Source organism: Pseudophryne corroboree, chromosome 10, assembly GCF_028390025.1.
Source record: "Pseudophryne corroboree isolate aPseCor3 chromosome 10, aPseCor3.hap2, whole genome shotgun sequence".
NCBI classification, from domain to species: Eukaryota; Metazoa; Chordata; class Amphibia; order Anura; family Myobatrachidae; genus Pseudophryne; species Pseudophryne corroboree.
In genome coordinates, this window is record NC_086453.1 from 132725272 (window position 1) to 132741287 (window position 16016).

General features: G+C 44.8%; 1 protein-coding gene across 1 annotated transcript; it reads left to right on the forward strand.

The window, feature by feature from the left end:
* Positions 1–498: 498 nt before the first annotated feature.
* Positions 499–960, forward strand: LOC134965236 (uncharacterized). The gene has a single exon (XM_063941736.1). It carries the CDS (start codon positions 499–501, stop codon positions 958–960), a length of 462 nt encoding a protein of 153 aa, XP_063797806.1.
* The last annotated feature ends 15056 nt before the right edge of the window (positions 961–16016 follow it).

Genomic DNA, 16016 nt, shown 5'->3' on the forward strand with positions numbered 1-16016 from the left:
CTTATCGAATGACCCCAGATGTTATGAGACAGGTAAAGACTGAGATCAAAGAGATGCTATCTTTGGGGGTCATTGTGCCATCTAAAAGCCCATGGGCCACTGGGGTCATGTTGGTTCCCAAAAAAGATGGGACTACACAGTTTTGCGTGGACTATCGCAAATTGAATGAAATAACCACAACTGGTGCCCCGTATTGATGTGCTACTGGACCGAATTGTAGGGGCCAAGTTCATCTCAACGCTGGACTTAAGCAAGGGTTACTGGCAAATCCCACTTATTAAAGAAGTGCAGGAGCATTCTGCCTTCATCACACCCATAGGACTCTTGGAGTATACTACCATGCCTTTTGGGATGAAGAATGCCCCTGCCACATTCCAGCGAATGGTGAATGACCTACTGGAGGGGTGTCAAGACTTTGTATAAGCCTACCTCAATGATATCGCCATCTTCAGCCATACCTGGGTGAATCATTTAACTCATGTGGCAGAAGTGCTCAAAATGATCAGACAGGCCGGGCTCACCATACGCCCAGATAAATGTCATGGGATGGCTGAGGTTCAGTACCTAGGACATCGGGTTGGAGGGGGCTCTATTAGACCAGAACCGGCAAAGGTGGAGGCTATTGTTAACTGGCCCCAACCTGCCAACCAAAAGCAAGTGCGAGCCTTCCTTGGAGTTGCTGGCTGTTACAGAAAATTCATACCACATTACAGCACCATGACCAAGGCTCTAACGGACTTGACCAAAAAGAAATATGCTCGGAAGATCAAATGGACTGTTGAGTGTGAGCAAGCCTTCAGCATCTTAAAAGACATGGTGACTCTAGCCCCAGCGCTGGCTGCCCTTGACTACAATAAAAAGTTTATTGTGCAGACAGACACTTCGAGGTGTGAACAGTGTTGTGCCAGGTGGGAGAAGATGGTAGGGAACACCCAATTGTGTATCTATCTCTTAAGCTAGCTGACCAAGAGCCTACGCCACGTCCGAGAAGGAGTGTCTAGTCATAGTCTGGGCCTTGAAGAAACTGCAACCTTATCTTTATGGTAAATAATTCACTATTATTACTGACTATAACCTGTTAAATTGGCTAAATAGAACTTCGGGGGAAGATGGGAGGTTGTTGAGGTGGAGATTGGCGTTACAAGGTTTCAACTTTTCCATTTCTCACAAAAAGGCTACCACTTGGTAAATGAAAAATGTGATGATCGCGATGTTCCCAATGATCCAATGTTTGTAAAAAAAAAAAAACATGTGGACAAATATCTGTGTGTGTGTGTGTATGTGTGTATGTGTATATATATATATATATATATATATATATATATATATATATAAAAATCCAGTGGCAGTCGGCACTCCTTCAATGTAAAGCATCAGCTCCAGGTGCACACTTGATAACAGCATACAAATTCCAGTAAATAAATGGCACTGTTTTTGAAACCACGGTCCATCATAAATTGACTGATAGAAATACCTTTTTGACGGTGTCGAGCCATCACCCTGAATCCTTGAAAAGACTGAGGTTTACCGCGGTCACAAATGATGCGATGTGCCCGCATCACGAGTGACCCTTCAAAAGTGTCTGATCAACTAGAATCTCTTGATTGATAAATTTGTGGTTAGAGGGTATGACTTGACTATGCTAAAAAGTCAGAAGCAGGAGGTTATGTCATTACCTAGGAGTGAGCTTTTATGTTCATCCGAGTAGCGTAATGTAAAAATTGTCCCTTGGGCATCGGACTATACTACAGCTAGCCCGATTGTTAGACGAGCTACACAAGCACTATGGCCCATTGTAAAGTCTGACCCAGATCCTTGTTTTAGTGAGTTAAGACCAGTCACCGCTTTTCGGAGAGGTCGCAATTTACGTGACAGGTTGGTACGAGCAGACATTACAGGTAGAAATAAGTCAATGCCCAGTAATGTATATGTCAAACCTCCAGGTTGCTATACTGTAAGTGCAGCCAATGCACCACATGTAGTCACATGATTGCTTGTAAATCTTTCCGTCATCCTCATGTCCAAAAGATATATGATATACGACATGTTCTCTCATGTAGTTCTTCTTATGTTGTGTACATAGTAGTATGCCCGTGTGGGCTTTACTACGTGGGTCAGACCACCCGTAAATTTAGTGAGAGAATGGCAGCTCATAGATATGCCATACATTTGACTTTGTCAGGTCGTAAAATTAATCAACCTGTAGCTAAACACTTTAAAGAATTTTATCATTCATTGGCATCCCTAAAACGTTTTATAATCAGTCATGTCCCCCCATCATTACGGGGTGGAAATCGGGCCAAAACATTATTGATTTAAGGAATCCAAATGGATCATGAAGTTGGAGACTATTTTCCCTCATGGTCTTAATGAGAAAATAATTTGGAATATGTTGTACCGTATATACTCGAGTATAAGTCGACCCGAATATAAGCCGAGGCACCTAATTTTACCACAAAAACTTGGGAAAACTTATTGACTTGAGGGTGGGAAATGCAGCTCTAGCCGTACACAGCCCTCATAGTGCCAGATATGCCCCCACAGTGCCAGATATGCCCCCACAGTGCCAGATATGCTCTCATACTGCCATATATGCCCCCACTGTGCCAGATATGCCCTCATACTGCCAGATATGCCCTCATAGTGCCAAATATGCCCCCATAGTGCCAGATATGCCCTCATAGTACCAGTATGCCCCCACAGTGCGAGATATGCCCTCATACTGCCAGATATGCCCCCACAGTGCCAGATATGCCCTAACACTGCCAGATATGCCCTCATACTGCCAGATATGCCCTAATACTGCAAGATATGCCCCCACAGTGCCAGATATGCCCTCATACTGCCAGATATGCCCCCACAGTGTCAGATATGCCCTCATACTGCCAGATATGCCCCCACAGTGCCAGATATGCCCCCACAGTGCCAGATATGCCCTCATAGTCCCAGATATGCCCCCACAGTGCCAGATATGCCCTCATAGTGCCAGATATGCCCCCACAGTGCCACATATGCCCGCCCCCAAGTGCCAAATATGCTCCCCCAGTGCCAGTTACAACTTACTCTCACCGCTCCCGCGCTGTTTTGTGAAGGAGGGACATGGAGGGCACAGCGTGCGCCTCTCCTAAGTCCCTCCTGCATCTCCGGCGGCAGCGGCGTGTGTGTGTTAAATGAAGTGCTGGTTCGTGAGCCAATCAGAGCTCACAAACGGGTACTTCATTTAATAGACCCGCCGCTGCCTTCGGAGACGCAGGAGGGACACAGGAGAGGCGCGCGCTGTGCCCTCCGTGTCCCTCCTTTCCACTGACTCGAGTATAAGCCGAGGGGGCTTTTTCAGCACAAAAAAAAGTGCTGAAAAAGTCGGCTTTTACTCGAGTATATACGGTAGGTGTTTCTTGGTTGAAATCATGTATATGTATTACTCTTATTGTTAAAGTTATTCAGTGCTTGATATTTGTAGCATATTCTCAGCTTGCTTTTTCTATTGCATTTTTTGTAATATATGTTGTCATGTGATGTTATTGTTTATATTTATGTTCTCCCTGCCTTTTGTCGGCCTCAGATTGCCTCCCGTGGATGCGCTCTGACTGTATGCCCCGGTGGAACGCGGAAGTATAACCAGGTGGAACACATTCACTGTGGTTCCTAAGGTTACCATACCTGCGTAACTGGAAGTGCGACGGGGAGTTCAGCGGCGTGGAGTGTGCCTGATTGTCCGCTTCAGGACAGGTGAGTAGGGTGTTTGTAGGGTATTTATGTGTGGGGGCTGTTCATGCCTTGTATGCTGGTGTGGACCTGAGGAAGGGGCAGAGACCCCGAAAACGTTTGGCTATGTACCATTGACAATATATGTCATTTTGCTGATTTACAAGTCTCCTGAGTGCCATTTATCTATTGGAATTTATATATATATATATATATATATATATAGACCAAAGCAAGGACTGGCACTCCTATGTTCCAACCAGGTATGCAGTGCCTAGGTGCCAGTAAGCAATGAGACAGTCCAAAAGAAAGATACGGCACTCCAGGACTAATATAACATGCCTAAAGGCAGCAGAAAATAAAGCTGACGGCGCAGCCTGTTGTGTCAACGTTTCATTTAATTTCTTAAATTTCGTCAGGACAGTATCAAATACAAAACAAAACCGCTTACCTTAAGTACATACACCACATACAGATTAATCCACGCAGCACGTGCGGGTCCTGGACGGGGACTAGTGACGTCACGGTCAAGCAACGTGCGCCCTCCGGCGCCGTTGTCATAGTAACCCGTCTGAGTTAGCCGCACCAGTGCTGAGAGTATAAAAACAAATCATAATCAAAAAACACACATAAACACAATCCAGACATGTGTCCAACACCTTAAAGGAAAAAAATATAAATCAAATCCACAATATGATGAGAGCTGAGCATAACATAATTATGTGGATAACCACTATAAACTAATACCTTAAAGTTATCCCAGTAATTGTATATATAAAGAGACCAAGCGGTCCCAATTCTCTTATGGTAAACACATAATGGGGATATCCCCCAATATAGACCAGAACTCATGAATATGATAGGAGTACAAGTTCCCACTAGTACCAGATAACTATTAAGGAACTACAGAAGGCCACCAACCCTACAGGGTATATTAAAAATACAATAACTGGAGATATATATATAAGACACAAAGCTTCAGAAAATTTCTCATGATGTCAAAACAGGAAAAAATTTACAAAAAACAACCTAAATTATTGGATTCATTAAGCCCATAAGGGGCCAAGGTCCGTAGTTCGAAGATCCAACGGGCTTCCTTGCGTAATAACACTGCTCCTCGATCCCCCCCTCGGATGTCACAGGGAACATGGTCAATGATTTTGTGTCGCAAACTGGCCAGGGGGTGCTTGGCCTCACGGAAATGTCGGGCTACCGGCTGTACTTGATGGGTACCCTCCAGTGCCGAACGGATGGCTTGGCGATGTAATGCCATTCTTTCCTTAAATTGGCGGATGGTCTTGCCGATGTAGAGTAGTCCACATGGACACTTGATGTAATAGATTACAAATGTACTTTGACAGGACAAGATATGTTTAATGCGAATTTGCTTGCCCGAATGTGGATGACTAAAAGTAGAACCACATTCCATGGATCTACAGGTGGTGCAGCCCAAGCACTTGTAGCACCCCGGTTGTCGTGATAAGAAAGTCCTTTGAGTGGTATTTTCCATATGAGAGATGTCATTTCTGACTAAAATATCACGGAGATTACGTTTGCGTTTATAGCTGGGCATAAGCTTGCAATGTTTGATGGATTTAAGGTCAGGGTCAGCGGTAAGTACGGGCCATAAACTTTTACCCATCTGCATATTTTGCTGGTTGAAAGGATGATATTCCTGTACGAATGGTATTCTGTTGTCATTTTTATGGCTTGATGTCTTAATAGCAAGAAGTTCTTATCTCGGAATATTTAGCACTTGCTCCTTAATTGTTCGTAGTTGAGTAACATCGTACCCCCGGACCACAAAGTCCTGTATCATCATGTCTATGCGCTTTTCCGCCTTCGCAAGAGTGTCACAAGTGCGAACAGCTCGTAGGAACTGTGATTTTGGTAAGCTACCTGTAACGAAGCCCGGATGTTGGCTGTCGGCCCTCAATATTGTGTTACGGTCCGTGGGTTTCTTATAGAGGTCTGTGGCTATATGCCCATCTTGTAAGGACACTTCTACATCCAAATATTGGACCACTGTGTCACTTATTTGGTAGGTAAATTGTATGTCAGCATCCATCTCGTTTATTTGTTGCATCGCCGATGTGAATTCTAGGCTGGTGCCTGACCAGATGATGAACAGGTCATCTATGTATCGAGTTAAATACAAGATTCTGGATTGCATGCTTGGGTTTAAGAGAAAGAGATCCCTGTCTAGCTCGAACATGAAGATGTTAGCCAGAGATGGACCCGACACAAGACCCCATCGCACAACCCCGTTGCTGGACGTACCATTGTCGGTCGAATAGGAAATAGTTCCTAGTAAGGGACAGCATTAATTACTCACAGAAGAAGTCAATGTCTGTACCTCTGTAGGCCATATTCCCCGTCAGGAATCTGCGGACTGCTTGTACTCCCCGTTTGTGGGGAATGTTGGTATATAATGATATTACATCCAACGTGCATAAGAAGCATCCCTTCGGCAGAGTCGGTAAATCTGCCAATTTCCTAAGAAAAGTTGACGAATCCTTAAGGTAAGTCGGTTGATCCTGGATGAGTTCCTGTAAGAAGCTATCTAGATATTGTGAAATGATATAGTAGATGGAGTCCCGGGCACTGATAATGGGGCGTCCGGGTGGATGTGTGGAGTTCTTATGCAGCTTTGGGATTGAGTATAACACTGGAGTTTTCGGGTGGTCTGTGGATAATGCCTGACAAACTTTGTCAGTAATAAAACCACTCAGAGTTGCTTCATGTAGAACCGCATCCAGTTCCTTCTTGAATGATACAGTTGGATCCGACCTTAATAATTTGTAGACCTCAGTGTCACTCAGTTGTTGAAGTATGTCCTGTCGGTAGTACTGTAGATCCAGGACAACGACGCCCCCACCTTTATCGGCGGGGCGGATGACTATGTCCTTGTAGCTTTGTAAATTCTTTAAAGCAGTGCGTTCCATCTTCGTGAGATTGTTTCTGGGTGGTGAAGAGTTGCTCACATGCTCAGTGACAAATTGGTTAAGAGTTCTTGTGAAGACTTTTAAAGAATTATTTGATGAAGAGGGATCAAAAGATGATTTGGGTCTAAACCTTTGTATCTGTGCAGATGGAAGTTGGACCGGTTGTTTGTCAAAAAATTCTTTCAGACGAATCTGTCGAGAGAATTTGTGAAGATCCACTGTCCAGATGAATAGATCAAATTCAGAAGTAGGAATGAATGAAAGTCCCTTGTCAAGTACACTAATTTCTGCATCCGTTAAGGTCCTGTTGGACAAGTTGAATACTATGTGCGTTTTTTCGCCACGTGCTTCTTGTTTGAAGATCCTTTGCCACTGGCCGCCTCGCCTGTTTTTTTGGGGGGGATACCGCGCTGGGCGCGGGTGCGCATTCCTAAAGGGGGCTTGCCAGAGGTTTTATTTGAATCACTGTCCCGCTCACTCTGGGAAGATTGTGTACCAGAAGAATCGTTAGTGCGGTCACGTGGTTGACGCCATCTTGATGATTTATTCGGTTTAGAAGAAATTCCCGGATTATTAACCCAGGGGTAGACAGTACATTGTTGATAATCCCTCTGAACCGTGGAAAGTTTCTCACGTTTAAATCTGAGAAGGTCCTGACGATATTTGTCAGTCTGCTCTTGTAGTTTACTTAACCAGTCGGTTTCAGGATCCTTACTGAACGTGTCATCGATGTTTTTTTCAATTTCAAAGATGTTAGCCTTAATACGGGTTAATTCACGCTGGGACTCTTCAATCACTAATAGGAGCAGATCAAAACTGCATTTGTTCAGGACAGCCACCCACCGTCGGCAAAACTCCGGATTGAATTTACTGATGGTGGGGGTGTTCATAATCCTGAAGCCTCTAGGAATCAATTTCTTACGGTAGTAATCACTGAGAGTGGAACCATGGAGAAAATAATCAATTTCCTTCTTTTTTAGTTTAAGTAGCTTGAAAAACAATTGTCCATTGGGCATGGAAATATCAGGGGTATCAGTAATTTCAGGAAACAAAATACCCTCGGCTTCACTTTCTGAGAGAGAGAGCATTTCTCCAGGAGGTAGAGGCACATTCCTATAGCCACTGGTGCTTGGTTGCTCAGTGCCCGTTGCCATATTGGAGATATCACCCAAAAAAACTTTGTGATAAAAAATGTGTGAAAAAAAATAGAAAAATAATAATAAAGAAGAAGACAATCTGTATCCTGGAAATAATTTTAGGGTGCCTTGTCAAAAGATATATATAAAAATAAGCCTGGTGCCCTCCACATGTAAGCCTGCACGGCTCCACGATATGTACTACTCCAATGGCGGCACTCAGGAATCTCACTCAAAAATTACAACGCACGACACATCATATGGCCATATGAAGAGCCATGTCTTGTAATTTTTGAGTGAGATTCCTGAGTGCCGCCGTTGGAGTAGTGTCTATCTATCTATATATCTATATATATATATATATATATATATATTTATTTATTTTTTATTTATTTTTTTTATTTTCGTGTAGCCGGCACTCCCACTCCTGTTTATTCAAGCCACGGTGCTCATTAAAATAGTAAAGCCAATCCAAAATACGGCACTCTATGGACTTCTTTATGAATAAAACACCTCAGCATAGCTTTAGCAACGTTTTGGCTTTATTAGCCGCTTTCAAGCAGCATAATCCTTCCAATAAGAAATTACAATGTGCACAATTTTTCACTTTAGCAAAGCAAATTTTGAAAAGATGAGAGTATTTTTCAGGGATATTGAATGGGAAGGTTTGTTTTTAGGAAAAAATACTACGGAGAAATGGGAGGTACTAAAATTCCTGCTAGCTAAAAATACACTCAAATGTATTCCTATGAGTAGCAAAAAAAGGAATAAAAATCATAAACCGATGTGGCTTAACAAAAAGATTAAGGAACTTATGGGCAAGAAAAGGCGAGCATTTAAAAAATACAAATCTGACGGGGAAGCAGAGTCATTTCAGCACTATAAGGAATGTAACAAAATTTGCAAAAAGGAAATAAGAGCGGCTAAAGTAGAAACTGAAAAACTAGTAGCAAAGGAAAGCAAAGCGAATCCCAAAAAATTATTTAAATACATTAATAGCAAGAGATTAAAGAAGGAGAGTATAGGCCCTTTAAAAGACAAGTTGGGAGTCTTAAGCAAAAATGATAATGACATAGCGGACACACTAAATGAGTTTTTTTCAACAGTATTCACTAGAGAGGACCCAATTCAGGGACTGACACACAATCTCAGTAATGAGAATATCACACTGATAGGTTCTTATTTAAGCGAGGAAGTAGTCTGTGACCGATTAAAACATTTAAAGATTAATAAATCACCAGGGCCCGATGGCATTCATCCAAGGGTTCTAATGGAGCTTCACTCTGAACTGGCAAAACCGCTATCTTTGATCTTTAAGGATTCAGTTATATCAGGTATGGTTCCCAAAGACTGGCGTATAGCGGAAGTAGTGCCTATATTCAAAAAGGGAAGTAAAGCTGAACCAGGTAATTATAGACCAGTTAGTCTTACATCTATAGTGGGGAAAGTATTGGAAGGTATTCTAAGAGATAGTATTCAGAAGTTCCTTGAAACCAATAAGGTCATTAAAAGGAATCAACATGGGTTTATGAAGGACAGATCCTGTCAAACCAACTTACTTGGCTTTTATGAAACAGTAAGCGCAAACCTAGATCAGGGTAAAGACGTGGATGTAATCTTTTTAGACTTTGCCAAAGCGTTCGATACTGTACCACACATGAGACTTATCTACAAGCTACAAGAATCAGGGCTAGGAAGCACAATATGCACTTGGGTCAAAAACTGGTTAGATAATAGGGAGCAGCGCGTTGTGGTTAATGGATCTTTTTCAACTTGGACTGAAGTGCTAAGTGGTGTGCCGCAAGGCTCAGTATTAGGACCGCTATTGTTCAATATTTTCATTAACGACCTAACAGAAGGTCTAGAGAGCATGGTGTCAATTTTTGCAGATGATACCAAATTGTGTAAGGCTATAAATACAGAGGAGGATGCCGAGTCTCTTCAGAACGACTTAGTTAAATTAGAAGCATGGGCAGCCAAATGGAGAATGCGCTTCAACACAGACAAGTGTAAGGTAATGCACTGTGGTAACAAGAACAAAAATTACACCTACCTACTAAATGGGGTAAAATTAGGGGATTCTGTACTGGAAAAGGACTTAGGTGTCCTCATAGATAGCAAGCAAAGCAGTAGTACCCAAAGTAGGACTGCAGCAAAGAAGGCTAATAAGATATTAGCATGCATAAAACGGGGTATTGATGCTAGGGACGAGAGTATTATACTCCCGTTATATAAATCACTAGTGAGGCCACACCTTGAATACTGTGTACAATTCTGCGCACCGTACTACAAAAAGGATATCCTGGAGCTTGAAAAGGTACAGAGGAGGGCGACCAAACTAATTAAGGGCATGGAGACGATGGAATACAAGGAAAGGCTAGAAAGACTAGGCATGTTTACATTGGAAAAGCGGAGACTAAGAGGGGATATGATCAACATCTACAAATATATAAGGGGACAATACACAGAGCTTGCGCGGGACCTGTTTTTGGTTAGATCAACACAGAGGACTCGTGGACACTCGCTCAGGTTAGAGGAGAGGAGATTCCGCACAATACGGCGTAAAGGCTTTTTCACGGTAAGGACAATACGTGTTTGGAATTCCCTGCCCGAGGGAGTTGTAATGGCGGAATCTGTCAACACCTTTAAGAATGGGTTAGATAAATTCCTAATGGATAAGGATATCCAGGGGTATGGTGCATAGTCATGCATTATAGTTACTATAAATAGGGATAAAATGCAACGGCTGACAGCAGCATCAGTCAGAAATTTTAGTCAAATCATCATGCATAGGAGACCACAAATAGGTTGAACTCGATGGACAATTGTCTTTTTTCAACCTCAGATACTATGTTACTATGTTACTATGTTAAATACCCTTACCGTGTCTCAGACGCCGCGGGCTCCCTCCCGCCTCCGGCAGTGCTAGTCTGACTTCCGGTGCACCATCCTTCTCCGCCAGCTTCCGCCCGTCATGCGTTCCCATAACAGCCTGTGGTTGCTAATACAAACACTGGTCGTCATGTTCAGCCCCCGTTTCACCTTGACAAAGGGGCGGATGTGCCCCGAAACGTTGGTCTTTACCTGCTGTGGTATAGAATAAATTGCACGCTGTGTTTTCACTGAGACAAGTCTTTATTGTTTAAATTATTTTTATAGAATACTTTCGGATATGTTTAGATGCATGTTCTTCACCTAATTCACTCATAAACAAAAAACCCAGTGGCGTAACTACTGCCCCCGCAGTCCTCGCGGTGGCTTGGGGGCGAGGGGCTGCGGGGGCGCCACTGACTTTGCACAGATTGACATGCGGACGAGCGTCCGCATGTCAATCTGCGGTCTCCCTCCCTGCTGTAAGGACTAGGAGGGACACGGAGCGCATAGCGCGTCTCTCCTGTGTCCCTCCTGGCTCTCCCCCGGCCGGTCTAATAAAGGAAGTGCCGTTCGTGAGCTCTGATTGGCTCACGAACCGGCACTTCCTTTATTAGACCGGCCGGGGGAGGGCCAGGAGGGACACTGGAGAGGCGCGCTATGCGCTCCGTGTCCCTCCAACACAAAGGTGCGGGGGGGGGGGGGGGGAAGCAGGCACTGGGGGCATATACCTGGCACTGTGGGGGAAGATCTGGCACTGGGGGCATATACCTGGCACTGGGGGCATATACCTGGCACTGTGGGGGAAGATCTGGCACTGGGGGCATATACCTGGCACTGGGGGCATATACCTGGCACTGTGGGGGAAGATCTGGCACTGGGGGCATATGTGGCACTGGGAGCACGGCCCTAGCAACAAGCACTACCCCCTAGCAACGAGCATGACACCCAGTGCATGAAACCCCTGGCAACGAGCATGACACCCAGTGCATGAAACCCCTGGCAACGAGCATGACACCCTGAGCATGAAAACCCCTGGCACCGTGCATGGAACCAAGAGCATGAAACCCGTGGCAACGAGCAGGTAATTTAAAAGTAATTAGAAGCCTTACTGTAGAACTTAATGTGTAATGGGCATTACGGTGTGTGGCATAATGTATCACGGACATTGCGGTGTGTGTCATAATGTGTCGGGCATTACGGTGTGTTGTATACTATATCATGGGCATTGTGGTATAATGTCTCAGGATCATTGTGGTGTGTGTCATACTGTGTCACAGACATTGTATGTGCTATAATGTATCAGGGGCATTGCAGTGTGTAGCATAATGTATAACGGGCATTGCGATTCCTGTCATAATGTGTCACAGGCATTACGGTGTGTGGCATAATGTGTCGGGGGCATTACAGTGTGTGCATATTGTGTCGTGCATTATTGTGTGTGGCATAATGGCTAAGGCCATTGCAGTATGTGGAATAATGTATACTGGGCATTACTATAAGGAGGAAAAATGACAAATAATGTAAGGGGCATGAATCAGGATTATTTTTCTTTCCTGTGGTGGCTAACGTCTGGGCGTTCAGGTTGCAAAATGGGGTATAAGGTAGTCTTTTCCTGCAATACCACGCCCCTTTACGCGAAGCCACGCCTATTTTAACAAAGCCACACACCCTTTTTGGTGGCGCGCGCCGTAGGCGCGCACATATTTGTCCCTTTACTAATGCCAATTATGGGGGGTATGGGGGGGGGGGGGGCCGAAGGATTTTTTGGCTTGGGGAAGGAAAATTTCTAGTTACGCCACTGAAAAAACCCCGATAATTTCTGAGTGGTCATTGGGGAAAAAAATAATTATTTAAATGGCACCTCCATAATTTTTAATTTACACTCCTGAATAAGATTAACAAAGTTAACATCTCTGAATAAGAAAAACAATAGATTGAAGTTATCTAAATGTTTAAAACGCCTTGTGCTTTCTGTAAATCAACCAAATGAAAGAATATATAAATTTTAGCTATGTTTCAACAAATAAAGTGGAGGAGTGCACATTATTATTTAATACGTGTTAATAAAAGAGCAAGAGCTAAATTTGAAAGGAAAGATTCCAGAATCTGTTAAACATTCGGGATGTAATCTTTGATCCCCCAGCTGTTGTTATACATGTTGAAAGTGTAGTTTCCCTGGAAAACTTTAAATACATGTCCTTAACAGCATCTGACATGGAAAACTGTTGTAACAGAGTTTTGTTAGTTTTTAGACTTGACATAGCGCATGTGTCTGTTGAATACAATTATAATAAATCTCTATGTATTAAAGAAAAAATCTTGTAATATGGCCATCTTTTTAAATACTAAAGGGCCTATTTATTAAACTTTTTGACTTCTTAGATCAAACAAAAATGGATGGTTTGTGGGCCGATGTATCAAGCATATTTCTGCATGTTTTTTTATGACTTTTAATATCAGCTGCATGTATCAATGACTTTTGCAAACACAATGGTGTAAATACACAAATGCATATTTCTCAAATAACATCACCAGAACCATAGAAGCCTATGGTAATTACAATATTACTGAAATGTAAGAAGCTCTGAATATTTTTTTTCAGAAGTCTAAAGTCAAAAGCTAGCACCATCTTCAGATAACCTTAGCATGCATTGACACTCCACAGGACAAATTAATCTTTAGATCTCTCCCCGGTGTCCCTGCAGTTCTTCTTTTTCTGCCTGCTAAATAGCAAGAGACTCAAGACCTGGATATTGCAAGTTATAATATACTAGGTGCTTCATCGCGCCCTACGGGCGCTCTTCACACCGTCGCAAGGGGCTACGCCCCCTTAACCCTTGCATGCCTTTCTGGGGTTCAATATTTGTATTATATGGAGTATTACCTGCATTCCTTTGTTAGTGGTTAAATATTGCACAATGAAAGGGCGTGCGATGGTGAAGGAGGCGCAGCCCCTTGCGACGGCGTGAACAGCACCTGCAGGGCACGATGTACAGAATGTAGCGGGTGCGGGGCGGACTGCGGATGGTGTCTGTAGATGCTGCGGGTGGAGGGGGGGCGGAAGTGGGGGTGGGGCCCGGATGGGGAAGGGTCGGGAGGTGCTGCGGGTGGATGAGGGGCAGAGGAGTGGGGGATGCAGATGGGGGAGGGGTCCAGAGGCACTGCAGGTGGGGGAGGGGCAGGGGTGCCATGGGTGGGAGAGGGGCAGGTGTGGGGATGTTGTGGATGGGTGAAGGGTTCCGGAGGTGCTGTGGGATGGGAAGGGGCGGGAGTGCCGCTGGTGGGGTAGGGGTCCGCAGGCGCCATGGGTAGGGGAGGGGCAGGTACGGGTGTTGCTGCGGATGGGGAAGGAGGTCTGGAGGTGCTGCAGGTGGTGGAGGGGCAGGTGCGGGGGTGCCATTGGTGGGGGAGGGGTGGGTGAGGGGGGGACCGTGGATGGAGGAGGGTGTCTGCAGATGCTGCGGGTGGAGGGGGGCAGGTGTGGGGGGAGACATATAAGCAGGGCCGGCAACAGAAATCTTGGGGCCCGGTACAATTAAGTCTCTGGGGGCCCCTCCCGCCCAACCATTTTCTGCTGAAATTTAAGCCAAGAAAGATTTGGTAATATATATATGTAGCGATGAATCACCTAGTGTGTGTATGTATATATATATATATATAATATACGCACGCACGCACGCACACACACACACCTATCTATCTATCTATCTATCTATCTACATACACACACATTAGAATAAAATTAAATATACACACTTAAATACCACACAAGTGTACCCCTCCCAGGGGTGAGAAATGCAGTGCTGCTGATACTGCAGCCAGATTCTTCTGCTTGCAGCCAGATTGCGCTGCAAGCACGGTCTCTCCTCCTGCTCTTCGCTAGCCGCTGGAGGCAGGGAGTAGGTCAGAAGAGTCGGCACGGGCACAGTCAGCTTCTCGTGTAATGATGCCAGGATAGCGCCATCATTCATTCCCATGGCGCATGCACCGCATGTATGTGTTAATTGGGGTTGCCGCGGGTTGATGGGGAAGAGGTCGCGGTGGCGGGTTGCCGTAGTGGGGGATTACTTTAGCCAATTGGCTTCATTGTTTGTGTAGCAGTGACCGGCCACAGTGGCAAACGCAGGATTTTGAAAGGGAGGTTTCCAAATAATTGGTAACAGACCAATGAAAAAAAGTCGAACCAGAATAAGCTTGCAACATAGGGGGGTATCCAATTATATCCGATTAGCTTTCGGCTTGTAAAAAAGGGACTGATATAGCGATTAATGGCCGATGGTCATTGTAGTGGTATCCAATTAGGGTCCATTTTCATTGTCTGATAACGGACCTGCGATTGCACAAAAACACATGGGATCAGAGATAAGTCCCCAATCCCATGTGTTATTGCAGCTCTGGCAGCTGCTTATCGCGGACTATGCAAAAGCATAATCCTTGATAAATGCCAGTATTGGGGGTAAAAAGATAGATCCCGGCGATACAATTTATAGTTTTCAGTATATAATATGGGTGGTCTTCTGTATGCCGAATGTCGGGATCCCGGCGCACAGTATACCGGCGCCGGAATCCCAACACCCGGCATACTGACAACTATTCTCCCTCGTGGGGGTCCACGACCCCCCTGGAGGGAGAATAAAATAGTGTGGCGCGCGTAGCGCGCCACCGTGCCCGCAGCGAGCCCGCAAGGGGCTCCTTTGCGCTCTCCACGCTGTCGGTATGCCGGCGGTCGGGCTCCCGGCGCAGGTATGCTGGGCGCCGGGAGCCCGAGCGCTGGCATACCGTATGACACCCTATAATATACTGTAAGTGCAGGTGCCTTCCTTAATAAGGAAACTCCAGGGTGGCGTCTCCAGAATATACAATTGAATAGCAGGCGGCACTCATTGCAGGAATAATCAGACAAGAGACGAAGGGTTCACCTACATATCAATGTTATTCAATTCAACATTAGGTGGTCTGGCTCCCTCCATGACGCCAATGTTGGCGACCCCATGTGACGACATTCTTCTGCGCCGCCAGGATCTGCAATCAGATAGCGCCATGGATAGTTCGGATAGATAAGTCCTTTACAATTTGATGAAAATATTGAATTGAATAACATTGAAACTTCAGTGAATGCCTCATTTCTTGCCTGATTTTTCCTGCAATGAGTCTAGGATGTGACTGGGGCCCTGAGTTTACACACAACAACAAACTTAGAAAGACCCCCCCCCCCTCCATAAACAGAAAGCACAGCCACTATCATCCCTCCCAAAGCACCCCCCCCCTCCTCTATAGACACTCAGAGTAGGCACCGTGATCAGCCACCCCACCCCCACCCCTTTATAGACAGTGCAGGCACCATTCATGTTCAAAC